This window comes from Scardinius erythrophthalmus (genome assembly GCF_964197995.2).
Source record: "Scardinius erythrophthalmus genome assembly, chromosome: 8".
In the NCBI taxonomy this organism is placed as follows: domain Eukaryota; kingdom Metazoa; phylum Chordata; class Actinopteri; order Cypriniformes; family Leuciscidae; genus Scardinius; species Scardinius erythrophthalmus.
Genome location: NC_138228.1, coordinates 44,331,333 through 44,349,972, shown reverse-complemented (window position 1 = coordinate 44,349,972; position 18,640 = coordinate 44,331,333). Strand labels below are relative to the sequence as shown.

Sequence of the window (18,640 nt, the reverse complement as noted above, 5' to 3'; positions counted from 1 at the left end):
TATCGCCTAAATTCGATATTACTTACTGGTTAAGCTTGTTTTATATATTAGTTAATAGTAGTAGCTGAAGTGTTAATGTTGTACTACTCATTAGTCCTGCATTACTAGTTACTTTGTAGCCTAATGACGGACCATTATTCTAAAGTGTTACCTGAGAAAGCTCTAATGAATTATGTGTTGGCGCGTGTGCGTGTCCTCTTCGTGCGTAAGCATAAAAGCACTGACGTTATGCACGCTCGGCTATTGGTCAGCTGGTGGCACGCACTAGATTGCGGAGGCTCTGCGTTGCTTTGCCAGTGAACGCACAACGCAGCCTGCGCTATGAGGAGACACGGAGGTGTAGCGTGACGCTCACTTTAACGGAGCACATGAAACGTACATGGGATTAATAGCTTACGCTGCAAATCTACGATGCTGTGTATTCGGATATGCTGTCTTAAAACGACGTGGTGACATGGATATCATAATTTCTAAACGGTCCACAATCCTCATGAAGGTTAAAGCTAAAATCCTTCAGCCCAGCAGCATCTTCTCAACCTACGACAGCTGGAATTGTGTGATTCGTGACATCGCATCAGCATGATGAGGGAAATGACTGGCACGCTGTAAAGGTAAGGAGATACAAAGAAACAAAAGATTGGTTGTTTATGATTTTATAAGATAAATATTAGCATATCAAACCACAAAAAGAATCGATGCAGATAATCCCCCCTCCCCGAGGTTACATCTGTGTGGGCAAGTATTAGTTAATGACAGACTCCCGATTTGGTGCAAGTGATGCGATCACGTAGTGTGTGTGTAGACTACGTAACGCAGCGTCCTCCGACCATCGTGACATAGTTTGGGACATGCGAAATAAATTTAAGAAAAATGTACAATACTGTAATAGTATACAATATAAGATTAAAGTGTTAAATGTACTAATAAAAAACATAATCAAATAAAACAGTCTGTAAATACAATTATAATTAAAACATATTATATAGGCCTATATATGCATACATTGATACATCTGTACACACACTCACATACACACACATATATAAATATAATAATATATATACACATGTATTATATAAACACATAACTTATGTTAGATGCGATTAATCATGATTAATCGATTTGACCACTAATATATAATACAATTTAAACAGAACGAAGAAAGAACAATTTTTCCAGTGGTTTGATATGACAGTATCTTTTATAATAGTTGTAAGTATAAAAATAAAAACATTATACATATTGTATGTGTATTTTATTGAAGATTACAATATTCTACAATTACAGTGTGTATAACTATGAAACACAGTAAATTATAATAGAAATATAAACTACAAAATTGTAGTATATACAATAACAGATTAATAATTAAAATACATATTTCAGTTAATGAATGCAAGAAAATGATATATTTTCGATTTCGATTTTAATATATACTGTATATACATACTCGGACATTGATGACTGATGTGAACACAAGGCAAATTCATTTCAAATGAAAAAGGCATGGTAAATAAATTTACTTTTAAATTTTATATGAAGACATTTTGCCATGAACTAAATTAATATTTGAGCCGGTACTTGTTTTTGTATTGACCTTTAATTATCAGATATCAAACTAACATAAAGATATATGCCATTTGCATTCCATGGTTGAATAATAAAAGATGTGCTGTAACAGAAACATTTTAAGATTTTGACATCCTAAATGCCATTCTTACCCACCACAGCATCTGATAGTATTGCCCCAAGAAGAATGCTGCAACAGAACAACAACAATAACTGCTTGGAAATGGCCCATCGGGAGCTACTGCATGAATGCCGAAGAACCAATGTCTCATTGACCAGTGCCCTTGAGTTTGGAGCCATACCCCTGATTAAAGGCCTGAGAGCGTGGGCTGTGAGTGGTGGCTACTCTAAAGCCAGGAGGAAGGCTGCTAATGGATCTCGGGCACAGAGCACATGCCAACAGCCTCCTGAAGACAGGGTGGGGCAGAGAAGCTGGTCAGGTCAGGTTAGCAGTGGCTATGGGCACACATTGGACAGTACAAATAGTGCAGCGAGAGCTCCAGGGGTCAGGCAAGGCAGTCTTGGCGCTCTTGTAACTGTGGCCACTTTGAAAGGCACTGAGGGGGGCAGGCAGACTCAGACTCGCTGCCTCTTTCTCAAGGCCCAGGGACGAGGCAGCTACATCTGTGCTGTTGGAAACCGAGGGGCTGGAGCGAGAGTCACTGGTCCACGGACTCACACTGTCATTCTGGAGGGGACAAAAGAAGAGCTTATATGTTCCTCTAGGGGGCAGAGGGTGAGCCACGATGGGACAGACGATGGAGGATTATTCAAGGCCAAGCCCAGGGCCATTAGAAAATGGAGGAAGTGCAGTAAAACGACAGGCTCGGCGGAGAGAAGAACAACAGCTCACGGCAAAAAGGAAATCGCCAATCAGCACTGTGAGCCGGAACATGGTGGCCAAAAAAATGCAGTTATTACAGACACGCAGCCACTTAACGTAGCACCAGGTACAACAATAACACAATGCCAGAAAGGTACCAGTGCTAGCTATCCAAGTCAGGAAGATATAGACAAAAGGGCTCAAACCCCCATATCGATGAAAACTGTTGCACCCGAGAGCATGGACCCACACACTTGCTGCTCTGCTGCCAAACCATGTGCCAAACCAGGTGAGCAGGTTGAAGCTGATGTGAGTATTAATCAATCCGATAACTGTTCTGAAATAGATGAAGGATCCAGTTGTGCCAATGGTGATGCACAAGGAGACACTAAGGTTAGTAAATGTGACCTTGAATCAAATGATCACCAGAACATTCATAACTTTGTTGCTGATGTGCCAAACCTAGGATCACCTGTAGCATCTGAGGCTGCTCATACTAACTTTGAAAGTCTAGAAATAAAATCAGCCACAACAAACTGTAATAATGAGCCACGCATAGATCATTCTTCCATTAAAACTCCCTCTGAAGTCCCTGTCAGCCTTGAGAAGAATCAAGAATCCAGGCCAGATGAGCGCCTAATGGGCCGTGAGAATCTACATTCGGTGGAGAATCGCGATCTCACAACTCAGAGAGACGGACCTCCAGAAACAAAGAGTACAGTCATGCCGGAGGGCCGCACTCCAGTGGGTGTTGAATGTAGCACTACGCAGAAGAAGCGGAGGCCGCCCATGTGCTCACCTCAGCATTGGGAGGAATTAATCACAGAGCATGGGGAACTTAAAGTTCAGCAGTCTGACAAATCCTCTTCACGAGGCTTTAGCACACCAACAACCAATATAACTGTAACCACCATTCACTCCCAGCCTAATCCTGCCCCTACCACCACTGCAGCCATAGCAACAGCCATCCCAGCATTAAGCAATGGGGAGGTGGGGGCTAGAGGTGGAGACTTGCTGCCTCTGGTGAACTCAGAGTCGCTATCAGAGCTGGCAAGAGTTGGCGACAGGGACAAGGTGGCCACTGACGAGGGGTCTCTTGATGTGGGCGAGGAGGATGAGGATGAGTTTGGCGCTTTCATGCAGGCAGGTGGGATGGACGGGTTCAGTGACGTCCAACAGTTGGCTGTGGGAGAGGATTACAACTGTGGTAAGTAAACTGTCTTGAAAGTATGATTACATTAAGTCACTTAAGACGGAAAGTACAGTAAGTTCTCTTCTAGAGCAGGAACATGGCTTAGTTTGGGTTTGTGTGAGCAGATAAACATGCAGTTCCAGTGTTCCAGTACTAAATAGTCTGTCTGGATTGACCTGGATTCCTGCAGACCCCCTCGCTTCCCCCGACCTCATGTGAAGATATTAATTATTTAAAGCACTGCTTGGAATTCCTACCCCCTCATCCCTTCACTACCCCTGTTGCCGTGTACCAGCCTAAGGCAGGAGGCAGCATTAAAATGGCATGCAAACACAAGGCCAATGGGACAAGAGGAGAGGCCAACCTCCATAATGCCAAAGGCAGTGTGTCTAGAGGGAATGGCTTGATCAAAACAGAGGACAAACACAGCATTATTTATTCATATACTAAGTCTTCTGCCCATAATTTTTGGTCAAAACCAAATACTTTTCCCCTTTATAATCTTAGAGGCTTAAATTCATTTTTGGCAGCCACTGTGTAATCATAATCCGCAGGATTAATCCTGCTCTCTAAAAAGGTGAAAACCAGATGATTCAGGTAACATAAACAGGTTTAACCTACTTTTTATTTTTTAGGTCATGCAAGGAAATCTTTTATATGACAAATAAGTTATTTGTGGAAGGCATTTACCATCTCTTTTCATTGGAATAATGTGCCTGCCTGCCGTGACATTTTAGCAAAATGATGTGACTACTTGCACATTTCGTGATACTTTCAAGTTAAATGTCCAGTGAGTGGTGCTAAAAGCATGTTCAGTTTTAACTGAAACTGATGAACAAGAATCTGGTAACGTTTTTTACATTTGCTGTAGTACGGCAGTGAGTGCCGCTAAAAGGTTAATGCTTAAGGTTAATTGCATTTGAAAATAACATCCACAGTACCATTTCAAAAACCAGCTGCATTGAACCCTAAACCTTTAACCTAACCTATTGTGTTAACACAAGCAAGCGTTAGATAAAAACACAGTTTCTGAAGCAACCATGCCATCTAGATTGCTTATAGAAGTTTTTTAGCTCTTATCTGGACTATATTCGAATGCTCAAATGCAATGCCATGTGAGCAACCAAGAAAGTTTACTATACAGAAAAGCCAAACATATGGAGCCAGTTATGTGATGCAAACATCACAATGTATTAGTTTACAAATCATGCTCTCTATGGTAAGTGTTTTGAGTTCATAACATGCTAGAACCGTGTGAAAAGTCTTTATTAATCAATTATCTGCCCCTGTAATCATAATTTGTGTGAAATGGATTTAAATTTGTTGGTGTTTCACTGTATGTTGGTACTAGAGGTACATTTTCCCAAATGAGCCTTTGTTGTACCTTTCAACAATGGTCTAAAAATAACTAATTATTCACTTTGTTCACAGAGTGTACAAAAACAGAGAACTGAAGAATGGTTAAACACTTTCACGTCCTGTCAGTTATTGCACATGTCCATGATGCTAGAGATTGTGAAACCTTTCCACCGCAGTTAGCAGAAGCTCTTTGCATTAACGTAACACCTACTGGTCTTGTTAAGAGTTTTTGCATGAGATCCAAGAAAATGAAACTTTAAAGAATTACATGAACCCTCATCTCCTCTCAGAGGGATGCACAAGTTCCACTGATGCAAATGAACCCGCATCCTGGGCATCTGATTGGACGGCAGACCAGTCATTCCAGCAGTCAGAGAGCACATGGATTGCCTTCAGCCAGGAGACTGTGGAGCAGAAGATAGTGCCTGGTGGCCAGTGGTGGCCTTCTACCGAAAAGCCAAACCTTTCCCTCTCTCCTCTCCATAATGTGGTAAAGATTTATATTTATATTTATGTGGTAAAGAGTTATAATAATTCTGTAAAAAATATAAAAAATTTAGTGACTAATGCTGCCCTCACGTGTAATTTCCTACTTCCCACTTTTGAAGATTATGAGCTCGTCACATTCAAATGCTTTGTTGTCGGAAAGAACAGGAATCATGGAGGACACCAAGTTTATTCTTGCCTGTTTATTGGGAATATTTTATTAGAGCCAAAATGATATTTAGCGTCCCATTCATTGGCAACCATATAAAAATTGACCGCACTATGTACATTGTCAGCTTGCTGACAGTTCTGGAATTTCAGTCAAATACAGGCTATTTCACTGTGTATTAAACATACAATATGCTTTAAATTATTATATGTAAATATGCACTACTTAAAGACAAGACAAGGCACTGTAGCTGTTGTGGAAAAAAACTAATGAAGAATACCAGTCACAGCATGAAGTCCACAATTCAAGTCCCCATGAAATCAAAATTGAAGTATTTTGGCTTTTAATATGAATATGTTAGCCTTACTGTTATCTATAAGCAAGTGTGCTCCAAAATAACGACAAAATTCGCATTTTGAGTTCAAAACGCTTCACTTCAGCTTCTCATCAGATTTTCTGTCCAATCAAATGCTCTCTAGAATCTGAAGCTCCGCCTCCTACATTATAAACAGAAGCTGAAGCTGCGGCTAAAATCAGTCACATTCACTATTTTCTACATGGTGAAGGGGACATAGTGCACTATATAGGGGATAGGGACAGTGTATTTCATACAGTGTAATGCTTTCCATGAAGACTGGTTTCACGTTAGTGTCACTGAACCGCCACAGTCTGCTCCGGTCCAGAGACACGAGAGCACAGAGCAAATGTATCGGACCCATTTGAATTCTGCACAGAATGCTACATTTTAAAGCGATATAGAGGAGATTAGGAGGATATATGGTTTAAGATTAGGAGGAAACTTTACCAAGCTCAACGGCTCTGGATGAGCTGTGATATAAATTAAACACTACTGGAAATTTTAAAAAAGGGGAGGAGCTGTTCAAGATGTCCCGCCCTGTCTTCCTGTTTCTGTGGAAATTACATCAACACAGAATGCCGCACATTTTAAGGCACTTCAGTGGGCCTTTAAAGGGGCATTCCACCCATAGGAACATTGTTTTTTATTGAAAGTGGGTCATATATGTAGTCGAAATGTAAAATAAATTTTGAATTTGGTGCCTTCGTGACCTAGCCTGGTAATACCAAACTCTGCTACTTCGCTTTGCTTCGTAGACAGAGTCTGGAATGGCATAATAGAGGAGTGTTTTCTCTCTCGCGGGGGTCGCTTGTCTGAAGTTTAAAATCATTGGTTACCCGTAAGCCAATCACATGACGTTTGGTTATGGCGTGTGTTATGCGCATGCTCAGCCGCATCTAACTTCCACTGTAAACACATGTATGATGCGAAAACAAAACCATTGAGCGAAATACCGGAGTAAACATGGCTGTGAACGACTTTTGCAGATTATGTGAAGTAAATCTACGCATCCACGGTACAATCAGCGTCTACGTCACGGTTCTCAGCCCGCCCTCTGTTCGTTGATTGGCCCGGCCGTCCGAAGGCCGCTGGAAAACTGAAAGATAGGCTGCTATCTCAGACTGACTACAGAAGCGAAATGAAATTGAGCGGAAGTAGGAAGTCTGACGTAGTCAGGCTATTCGTGACAGAGGAAAGACAAAAAATAACTTCAGGACGCATTTGTATGAAAGACAACAACTCCCACAATGCACCACATTGCACAGCTCCGCAAGCCACTCCCACTAATCCAGAAAGCGCATATATGCCTATAAGAGAAATCACTCTTCCGTCTACAAGGCTAGCTACCACCAGAGCTTGAAATTAATTTCACACAAAATGTCTAGTTAGTTGGCGAACTCATTAGTGCATTACTCCTCGTTTGTATTTCTTTCGAAAAGGTGAATTATTGCATGGTACCTGGATGTTCAGTCAGGACATATGCGGTACGAAACTAGGATAGTTCACAACACAAACGTCCGTGTCCTCGTCTGATTCAGAGATTTCGTCCAGGAGAAATTGTCATTGTTGAAATTCTTTGCCGCAGACGGACTCTATCTCTGTGTTCGTAGTTGCATCTTACAGTCTATGAGTTGCATAGTGAGATCACCGGCGCAACCAGTCCGCCCTAACTCGAGCCAGTCCGGGCTCCTCGTCCGCGGCAGGCAGGTCTTCTGCATCGGCTGCTCTTCGCTATAATGCGGCTTGTAAAGGTAGCCACAAACACCTGATTCAAGCATCAGACTTCTGAAATCCTCTTCCTCTATATCATATTGAGCACTCTCCTCCGCTATTGTCATAACTGTACATCTGTCTCCACAGCGCCTGTTAGCTTAGCTTCAAACAAGATGGAGGATATTGCTTTCAGATTCAGAGAGTAAAATCCCACCCACTGATCTGTAATAGGTCTGTAGCGTGAGCGGGTCCCGCCCCCTGGGAAAGATGAGGAACTAGTGCTTGTAGTCTCAACAGAAATCCCCCCCTCTTACACTTCCTCCGACAATGACGCAAAATGACGATTTTTGCGTCATTATGGGAGGAAGTGTAAGAGGTAAATAACGGATTTCTCCCGTCTCAGGGGAAAATGAGAGAGTGTTGCACGACCATTCAATAGTATGACTGGGTTTCTAACAATGCAAAGCTTAGTGCAAATGGGTGGAGTGTCCCTTTAAAGGTTATGCCCCACCCAACTTGGGAACTTGGGTATCAAAATGATCCCTGAGGTTCCCAGTGGTAAATACGACTTGAGAGGGTGTCCATGTCCACTTTTTAACTAGGAAATCCATATTTCCGATAATTCCCATAGCACGTGAAGGTAGCATAAGTATGTAGTGGTGCAGGGATGATGTCAGAACCACGAAGACTGATTCGCCAGTGGTTTATAATGTTTTTTTTTTTCAATTTATGGGTTAAATAAGGTCTGTAGTAAACATAACTTGATGACACTTGAACATTTTACTCTACAACTCTAAATTACACACATCCATATCGAAAACACGATTTCTAAAGCTGTTATTTTTATTTTAAAAAACATGTTTATAACAAGTAACTATAAGAACGTTTGGGGGGTGCGCAGTTTACATTGTAGAGCAAATAATTCAACTATCGACTATCATCAAGTTATGTTTACCACATACCTCATTGTACACATAAATTGAAGAACCCTATAGTAAAATGTCGAGGGAACTACTGGTGAATTATGAGTTCTGACTGCAACCCCTTTGTGTAGGGCTCCCAAACATTCTGACATAATGAATGTTCACTATCCCACTTATTAGACTACTTATTATTATAACCATGTGATATCATGTGATATATGAAAGAAATTGTACAGTGTAGCGGTCATTATACATAAAGATTTTACCAGAAATATTCCAAAGAGCCATGATACAATGACATACTATTTCTCATCCTCTAGAAACATTAATTAAAGGCTTGTTTTATGATTTAAGTATCATACTAATATATCTTTAAACTCAAGAATGTTGTTGTAAGCCTATAAATGTTAGCTAAAACTCATCACTGTTGAGCTTTGATGACTAATGATCCTCACTGTTTGTGTGTGTAGTCAAATGTCTTTCTAGAGGCCTTTCCCTCTGACGAGTCTCGCTGTGAAGATCCTGAATACATTCCTACACTAAAGCAGCTTCTGCGAGGACCAGCTGAAAACAGCAATATAGGGGAGCACAAGTATGTTGCATTATTTGTAGTTGGGCTGCGCTAATTATGACATTATTATTTATAAAGTTATAATTGTTACTATTAGGGATTTTTCAGCTCATCAGCTGGTAAGAAAAACATGCATAATGTGCAGTGCTTGGGAGGCTCCGGGAACAGTTTGAAAACCCCTGGCATATATAATAATCATCTATTGCCACCTTGTGGTAATGCAAGATACTACTGCATTGCATCAGATAAAAAACAAAGGCCTGACTGTTTGGCATGAAATTCTGCATTTCATCCTCCTGAGATGACGGAAAATGGAAAAACAAATCTTTCTTTGATGATTTCACGTATAATAATGGTATTTGTTTTTCTTGTTACATGCTTTAAAACTCTGGGTTAATCATTTTGCTTTGGCCCAAAGGGAACAGAGCTTACTTGATGGCCTCCAGGATCTGGACCGGATGATTGGTGTGAAATATAAGAGGGCGGAGTCAATGTCCTGTAAACTTCTCCTTCAGTCACTGCATCTGGAACGGCCCAGCTCTGTGAGTTTGCTGTAATGAATGATGAAAACACTGTAATAATATATTGCAAAAACGTTTGAGCTTTTAAGTAGAACATATTATATTTATATACAGTGTATTTACCATAAACAGGGCTTGGTATTGGTGTATTTGCAGTATAGTATCGGAAATTGACTCTAAATATTTGTATGTTTTCAATATTATAACTACATAATCATCCTTTTCTACCTCAGGAATGTGTGGCAGTTCGACTGAAGACCAGTTCCAGGTTTTCCCCAAATCTCCCAACATCCAACCAGCAGTTAGCTGCTAATGCTAAGAGAAGACTGTCATATGACTTCAACAGAAATATTAAGACTTAGTCTCTATATCTGCTGAAACATCTTTGACCTATGCTTCCTTGAAAAAAGGAAATTCAGCGGAGAGGAATAATAATACGTGTTGAAAAACTGAATTTCCCTGGATTGAATTCTATTCTAGGTTTATTTAAAGTGTATTTCTTCTTTCAATGTCTGTTCTCACTCAGTGTCTGGTAGATTCTGTTTCTCATTCAGCTGTGTATCCAGAAACACAAGACTTGCATTCAACCAAATATATGTTTTTCAGTATGTCAGCATATTAGGGTTAAATTAGGACAAATATACTAAAATGTCAAGTTAAAAAAATATAACTTTGTCTAATTGTTTAGTTCAGGTGTAAGGAGACTTGTGCAGCATTGAGTCTGGTTATTGGACCTATTTTTATCAAATATTACAGTATGCTGTTTTTGTATTGCTTCAATCTATGGATTACATTTGCTAGGATTAGATTATTTTGCTGGAGCCATGGCGAACATGTAGATTCAAATATGGCCTTTCATGTCGGCAAAAAGAAATGAAAAAAATTTTAATAAACGAAAAATATATATATTTTGATGGGGGGAGAGAGAAAGATTACAAGTACTTTCTGCCCCCAAAAGGCTCTCCTTCACCTGAAAATTGTCAAAAGCTAGCAAATTTCCACAAAATGTATTTTCATACACCACCTCACGGAGAAATCCATTTTCTTGTTTCCATGTCTTTTCTCCCTGTGATTGAAGTACTAAATATGACACTGTAGTGTACCATTTTTAACTCCTGAAGAATAGAGACCATATTTTCAGAAGTGTTTTAAAATGAATGTTAACATTTTAAATTGAACCTGTAAGCTTGTTTGTTGATTGATGTAATTAAAACACCTTTAAGGACTGAATGAAGCAGATAACTGAGGGTTCAACCATGCAGTGTTTCGTAAGCGGCCTGAGCAGATGTGAACTGCATCAAATTATGAACACAAATTAACTTCAGGTCATTTTGATTATCGGCACATATTATTCAGTTCCAGTCATGCCATCAAAACACTTGAGGACATCTCCTTTGGACAGAGATGTAACAAGAGGAAACTTTGGAAATGAATGGGTTAACTTTGACTAATCCGAATGACTTGGCTGGTTGTTTACCAGGATAATAGTTCACTGTCTCCAACTGTTCACACTGATGTCCTCATGAGTTTATATGAGGTCTGTTTATTTAAGTGTGGATATGAACAGAAATGCGCTAAACTGTTTTGACTGAGACTGCAGCTATTTCTATCCCCTCAGTGACATGTGACTCTCTCTCTCACTTTATCTTCACAACAGACTTCATCACGGGTTTGTTTTTTTTTCTGTGTTATTTTGTATTTCAACATCTCATTTATTGGTCTGAACTAAGTGTCGTTGTGACGGGCGCAGACACAGTGCAAAACATGTCCCATATTGCTGTAATACACCCTATGCAAATTAATCCAAACCCCTGCATCAGTAACTTATGAATAAACTTTTACAGCCTATCTGTAAAACCAATGTCTTCTTAAGGCAAGACACCCCATGTGAATAGGGTAAAAGGGTAATAGATATCACCTTACTTCCCCAGTTGATTAATTACATTAAGAATTGCAAACGTTTTTTTGTATTACAAGTTTTCTGAAATGTTTAAATATGCAAATGAGGCATTATCTAATTAAATATCCACCAATTTGCATACATTTCTAGAACAAAAATATGAACTTTGGGTAAAGCCAGGTTTAAAACTCTTGTTTCATTTTTCAAGATTTTTATAGGATTTTGGATATCTCTTTTTATCATTTCATAAATCAGAAAATACTGTCAACAGCCAGAAAAAAAAATTTGTATAAATTATCAGTAGCAAATTATGAACAAAATATCCCCTCTGTAAAAAACCTTCAGAATATAGGAAGGAATAATACTGTACATTTTGGTGTATGTAAAAGATTTCTGACTTGAGAGAAAATGGCCTTTAAAGATAAGCAAAGTAATTGAAATCACAGACACAAATAGATAAAGTGCTATAAAACATACACTTAAAATTGTATTGTGGATGTTTTCTTTCCACAAGTCTGGGGGGGGGGGGGGGACACTATAAAAAGCTAAAAAGCCCAAAAATCTTAAAATCTCTGGAAGCTTGTTCCCGCCACAGAATAAAAAAAAAAAGGTAATTTTCATTTTTTTTCTCAGAATTGGACTTTATTTTGGAAGCTTGTTTCCGGCACACTGAATAAAGCAAAGAAAAAGTAATTGCGACTTTTTATCTCACAATTCTGACTTATTTTCGTACAATTGCGAGATATAAAGTCAGGATAGCGAGAAAAAATTAGAGTTGCAAGATAGGCTAAACTAGCAATTGCAAGAGAGAGAAAAGTCGGTGATCTAAACATGGTGGAGCCCAAGAAGGGGCGACCAACTCCATGTAGAACAAAACAGCTTTTTCCTAGAAGACCGAAATGACTGAAGACTTCATCTCATGTATTTCATCATTTCATCTCACAATTTTAATGAGAAATACTATTCATTTCTGTAGTAGGTGTAATACTTTTTAAAGTACTGAGTAAGATTCTTGGCACTTGGGAGCACTTGATAGTAATCACACTATGTGTATAATGGATTTCTCTGCTGGGTGTAAATGAAAGAGCTCGTGTGAAGTTTGTGCTGCACTTTACAAACCCACAAAATTCAAAGCATGAACCCATGTGACTGAGTGAGTACAGTTATTTCCTGGCCACCGTGGCCAACTTTTGTCAGAGGGTGGAGGATTGCGATAGGGTGGAGTTTAATCAGTCGAACACATCACTGCAACAAATTAAGAATCATTTTCACCGCGTTACTCTCAAATCCCACCATGTCCACGGCGTTCAGGTCCTGCTTTGTGCTCAGCGGCTTCATCCTAGCGTACATCACTTACTTGATACTGGGAGCACTTGTTTTCTCTGCCATCGAGCGGCCCGTCGAAGACACCCTGAAATCAGACCTGGACTCCCTGAAAGCTGAGTTCCTCAACCTGAGCTGCATCAACGCTACGGCCCTTGACGGTTTCTTAGAAAGAGTTTTAAAAGCGAATAAATACGGCGTGTCGATCCTTGAAAATGCCTCGCTCCATACAAACTGGGATTTGGCGTCTTCTCTGTTCTTTGCCAACACGATGGTCACGACAGTGGGTGAGTTTCACAGGGACAAAGTTTAATTGATTGATGTTGCGCTGCTTTGATACATATTATTGGATATGTATACGTTTAGCAGCCCTTTAAATCTGACTCGGGTGTAGAATACTGTGTAGAACACCACAAACATTCGAAGTTCTGCAAAACAACGTTCCAAAGTTCGCCAGAACTGAACATCCTAGAGTCTACTGTAACTGTGTAAACAATAGAGTGGAGTAGCATTTTCATTAAGAGACGGTTTCTTCAGAGTCATTCTTATTATGTAATGCTTTTGAAATATCTTACTTCACATCCTATTGCCTATATAAAGGTGTAGCAGACTTCTTAGGTACTTTATGACACCAAACTTTTTTTTACGCAATGGCAAGGTTAACAGGATGTTCAACAGGATGGACATGTTGGCAAACATCAGGCCCCTTTTTTGTGGAATCTCTTTCAAAAATATAAATGCAGAACTGTATTTTAACTTTTTTTATTAACAAAATGGATTATGACCATGATTTTTGACCATTGTTTAGACTGCAGAATAAAACCTCATAGCCTAACAGGATGAAAATGGAGCATGCTTTTTTTTTTTTTTTTTTTTAAAGCAGTTAAATAAAGTAATATAAATAGGCAGTTTTTCCATCTTAGTATTGAAAATATATAAAAATCCATATTTGGGTTTGCACACACACATTTTATATACTTTATTTGGTTCCATGGTAAAGTAAAATTTCATACAGGAAGCATCGCCTTTTCCAAACAAACATGCTTCCTATAGTTGCTGAGATTGAACAGTACTTTGTCAACTGTTTGGTTGTGTGTGTTGGCGCACACACATATATATACACAAGCTGGAATCAGATTGTAAATCACATGTTGAATGAATGTCTTGCTTGGTACACAACCTCATTTCCATTTGTCAAATATATACATGTGATGGATGTGTATGGAATTCATATATTGTATCCATGCCTTAAAATGTCAGTATTTCATTAAAAAAAAGATACTGATGTGATGACAACTCCGTTATCAAAAGGGTTATTTTCATATTCAGTTTTTTTAAATAGGGTATTACTGGTTTAATTACATATTGAAGGTCTGTGTTTAGATCAATGCACGTGATTGGTCTGGTAATGGAAATTAGGCTAGTGTGGAATTTAGAGTGCAGTGTGTACATTACTTAAATATTTTTCATGTACTTGTGAGGGGAGTTAAATTACATTAACTTACACATGTTTTTCATCCGTTTTAACTTTAGCTGTCACATGCACCCAGAAGTGCTGCTGTTGATAGAGGAAGTAAAAAAAATTTGCATGGGAGGCAAATGTGAAACTGTAGTGTGCAGGAGAATCTATTACAGCTCTGACAGACCGTAATTCCACATTTTAATGTATACGTGTTCTCAAAAAGTTATTTTAAGGTTATTTCATGATATTTGTTTTTGTCAAACCCACATGAGTTTAGGCATAGTGCAGTGTGCTTTAACTGGGCTTCTCGGTTTATGTCCTGCAAATAGTATCATGGGAAATCAATCCTTTGACCTGTTTGTCTGTATAAAGCTTTCCTTTCATCGAGCATGTTAACCTGTGTAGCTGACCCTGCTCTGTATTAGATTACACTAACAGCTTTATGCAGTCAGGAAATCACATGCGTTGCAAAATTAGCAAGATAAAGGGGATATTTCAGCCAAAAATAAAGATTCTGTCATTTACTCTCACTCATGTCATTCCAAACCGGTATGACTTTTTCTTCTGTAGAACACTAAAACACAAAATCTTTACCATGATATAAGTCATTTTTAAACACAAAAAGGAATGACATCACAATATATTTTGCCTGAAATCAGAGATGTTACTACCGTAATTAAAATGAAAGCCAAACCCTAGATTTTTCTACATCATCACTTAAATGACTGCTAATTTCATTTGGGAATGTTTTTATCAGATTATTGTCAAAAAACTCATATCAGACTCTATGACAACCAGACAACTGATTGTATATTCATTTATGCTTTTTGAGAGTTGTTTACTCTACAGTAAAACTGACTGACCATTATCTAAAATCTCCTGATGATAACGTCAGCCTTTTCACCTGCAACATCCAATCATATTCATTAATACTTTATTTACATCACTTATCCTCAAAAATACTGGTCAATATGTAAATATCTTAATTGCCATTCAAACGGGTGCCCGGGACGTGTGCTAGACAACCCTATAAATACAATATAGCTAGATCTAATCATTCGTATCATATCGTCATATTGCCCAGTCATAAACTTGTTCCATATGGTGAAGCACTAAGGCATTATTTACCATTATGACTTTCTGTAAAGCTGTGTATTGTGAAGAGCGTTCTACAAATAAATTTGACTTGACATGAAGTGTCGTTCCTGTTGGAAACATTTCCCTCTCTTCCAGGATACGGCCACACTACGCCGCTCTCTGATGCGGGTAAAGCGTTCTCCATCGTGTACGCTTTGATCGGGGTGCCCTTCACCATGCTGGTGCTCACAGCCTGTGTCCAGCGCCTCATGCACCCCCTGACCTACGGGCCGATCTCCATGTGCCAGCAGCGGGCCGGCCTGCACCCCCGCGCAGCCGGTGTTGTGCACTTCATCGTACTGATGGTCCTGGTGGTGCTCGGCTTCTTCGTGATTCCTGCGCTGGTGTTCAGCGCCATAGAAGAATCGTGGTCTTTCTTGGACGCCTTCTACTTCTGCTTCATCTCTCTCTGCACTATAGGACTGGGGGACTTTGTGCCAGCAGAAAAGCCAGGACAGAGACTCAGAGCTTTGTACAAGATTTCAGTCATGGGTAAGAGACTCGAATCTCCTCGAGTTTCCTTTCAGAGACCTTTTGGTTGAGCTCAAAGACAGGTGAGGGGTGTGAAAGGCTTTAACCAAGATAGGGCTTTTAAAGTTTTCAACAGAAAAGGCAAAAGTTCCCTCATTTAACAAAACATCAAATATAAACATTTAAATTTACTATATTTAAGTTATATATAAGTAGTATAAATTAATAAATCATTTGTAATGTTACACAATACACACACATATACATACATGCATATATACACACACACATATATACATACACACACACACACACACATATATATATATGTATACACACACACACACACGGGCTGCAGGCATTTAATACATGGTTCGTATAAGCGGCTCATGGCTATAAAAAGAATGGCGAGGTAGAAGGAAAAATATTAGGTGTAAAAAGTGAATTTCACCATTGTATCCAAGCAACTCTCCTCTGAATGATTATTAAATATGATGCATTAATACTAATTCAGCTGCACAATTTAATTTTATGCTTTGCTTATTTAATGTTTGGGTTTTATGGTTAGTGCCTGACCTCACAAATGCTCTACTGGATGACTGGGCAAATAGTCCCACAGAAACACTCCAAAATCTTGTGGAAAGCTGTTATAGCGGCAAAGGGGAACCAACTTCATATAACTGTCTGTATTTAGAATGCGATCTCATACATTTACTGTGTGTGTGTTTCTCTCTTCGGCTAATGTCTTAAACGATATTGTAACAATTTACTATATAGTGTTTGCCTATAGATTGCTAAAATTCTTTATCTTCTCTTACAGCGTATCTGTTTTTAGTCCTTCGTACATTCCACAAACTTGCTAATATAATATAATCTATCTGAGGAAACTTGGATGCAATTGTGAAATTGACCTTTTACCCCTAATATTTTATCCATGTGCTTGTCAATGTTATTATTGCCATTGGAAACTTATACATATTATACCAAGTGCCAGTGGGCTGGCGTTTAACATATATATTATAAATATGAATAATTTTTCCATTCTACAAAGCTCAATATTTCAGCTTTCCTTTGCAAGTACTTGAAACGGTTATCTAAAATGAGTTCTCGTTCTTTTCTCTTCCAGTGTACCTGTTTGTGGGCTTGATGGTCATGTTCCTGGTCCTTCGCACATTCCACAAGCTTGCAGATGTGTACGGGTGGACCGCTTTCTTCCAGCTGCCAAGCTGCGAGGAGGAAGATGAGGATAAAGAGCCAATAATAGATCGCAAACCTGATGACGAATCGCCCGAGGCGGAGAAGGCCTCAATAAAGCAGCGGGATCAAGTGTCCTACAACTCCATAAATGGATAAAATACTAGATCTTTCCTCATTCACATAAGATCACTTATTGTCGCAGTGTCCTGCACTTGTAAATTGTCTTTAGCAGCAGCCTGCCTCTGCAGAACCTCCGAGGTCAAGACAGTCGAGTGTGAACACGTGCAACACAACACACCTCACTGTTGGGCAGAACAGCTTCTGATGTTATCTTGGAACAAAGCATCCGGGTGGATTGTAACATATTCATGAACCAAATGATGTCGAAATTTGATCAAGACTTTAGTAATGTTGCCATTCTTTTAGGAAATTGAAAACTTGCTCATTGTGTCCTACGTGTGAATCTTCTCTAGCGTTGTTTTGTGTAGGATTTGTAACTGATTGCTATTTTCATATTCAGATATATTTCCAGACTATTAAATGTTTTGTTTTTTTGCTTGGACCAAGACCTCTCAGTCTGGACAATAGACACAGGAAGACAATCCCGCTAGCCGTCCAGTATTTTATTGCTCATCAATGAGTTTGAAATGAAGTGAATCATTGTTTTCAGGGCTAGTTGATGGTGGTTTTTGATGTCCAGAGGTTTGGAGAACTTCAGATGCACTTTATAACTGGCTTTTTACACTTTATAATTGACAGCCAATGACTGTTATGCTGTACACAGTCTTTTTGTCTTTATTGTAGTACTGTACATACATTCATTATTCTTTGTATCATTGTATAGTAAATGTTGGATGGTAGGGAACAAAAAGGGTGCCTGATATTCATGTCAGAACAAAAGGTGTGTTAAGAAATGCATGCACAGAAAAAAATAAAAACTGTTTTGGTACTTTGTGACTCTGTGATTAAATGTATCATGAGTCTGTGTAGCTGTGGAGTTTCACACACACTGTATTATTTCTTAAGCACTTTAAATACAGGGGTTGGACAATGAAACTGAAACACTGGCCAATATAGTGTTGGAGGTTTCACACCAATATACTGTAATGTTGGAGGTTGCAATAGCACAACTGTACATGAACTATTGCAATCCACACAACATAATGGGAGACATATCAGTGTTAATAAAAAGAGGACAAATTGTTTTTGTCATCTGTGACTAGGACAGCAAGTCTTTGTGGTGCAGTGAGAGCTATGGTATCTAGGATAATGTTGTCATACCATTATGTAGGATGAACCACATACAACAGGAGTAACTGTCAATGCAAGAGTCATTTACATTGAGTCATTTAGCAGACGCTTTTGTCCAAAGCGACTTACAATTTAGGACTAAATTAAGCGAGTCATTGTGAAGAGGCAAAAACAACGCAAGAAGTGCTCAAAAAAGGAAGTTCAGGCATTGTTCA

At 39.1% G+C, this 18,640-nt stretch overlaps 2 protein-coding genes across 3 annotated transcripts; both read left to right on the top strand.

Annotated features, from left to right (window-relative positions):
• Positions 1-276: 276 nt before the first annotated feature.
• LOC308695172 (uncharacterized protein) lies at positions 277-10,910 on the top strand. Its single transcript, XM_081373184.1, has 6 exons — positions 277-611; positions 1,731-3,599; positions 5,234-5,433; positions 9,063-9,184; positions 9,582-9,705; positions 9,918-10,910. The coding sequence occupies exons 2-6, from the start codon at positions 1,757-1,759 to the stop codon at positions 10,044-10,046; spliced, it is 2,418 nt and encodes an 805-aa protein (XP_081229310.1). The 5' UTR covers positions 277-611; positions 1,731-1,756; the 3' UTR covers positions 10,047-10,910.
• A 1,492-nt stretch (positions 10,911-12,402) lies between these two features.
• kcnk6 (potassium channel, subfamily K, member 6) lies at positions 12,403-18,123 on the top strand. Of its 2 annotated transcripts, none has more exons than XM_081373182.1 (3): positions 12,403-13,194; positions 15,603-15,998; positions 17,104-18,123. In XM_081373182.1, the coding sequence occupies exons 1-3, from the start codon at positions 12,879-12,881 to the stop codon at positions 17,328-17,330; spliced, it is 939 nt and encodes a 312-aa protein (XP_081229308.1). In that variant the 5' UTR covers positions 12,403-12,878; the 3' UTR covers positions 17,331-18,123. The 2 variants fall into 2 exon arrangements, with proteins under 2 accessions (XP_081229308.1, XP_081229309.1); XM_081373183.1 differs by having other exon boundaries at positions 12,799-13,194; positions 15,603-16,060.
• Positions 18,124-18,640: the final 517 nt, after the last annotated feature.

Bases quoted from the DNA above. Each gene is read 5' to 3' on its own strand.
- LOC308695172 (XM_081373184.1), top strand. From the start codon at position 1,757: ATGCTGCAACAGAACAACAACAATAACTGCTTGGAAATGGCCCATCGG. The intron at 3,600-5,233 runs GTAAGTAAACTG...ATCTCCTCTCAG, and splicing joins GGGAGAGGATTACAACTGTG to AGGGATGCACAAGTTCCACT. The intron at 9,185-9,581 runs GTATGTTGCATT...TTTGGCCCAAAG, and splicing joins AGCAATATAGGGGAGCACAA to GGAACAGAGCTTACTTGATG.
- kcnk6 (XM_081373182.1), top strand. From the start codon at position 12,879: ATGTCCACGGCGTTCAGGTCCTGCTTTGTGCTCAGCGGCTTCATCCTA. The intron at 13,195-15,602 runs GTGAGTTTCACA...CCTCTCTTCCAG, and splicing joins CACGATGGTCACGACAGTGG to GATACGGCCACACTACGCCG. The intron at 15,999-17,103 runs GTAAGAGACTCG...TTTCTCTTCCAG, and splicing joins GTACAAGATTTCAGTCATGG to TGTACCTGTTTGTGGGCTTG.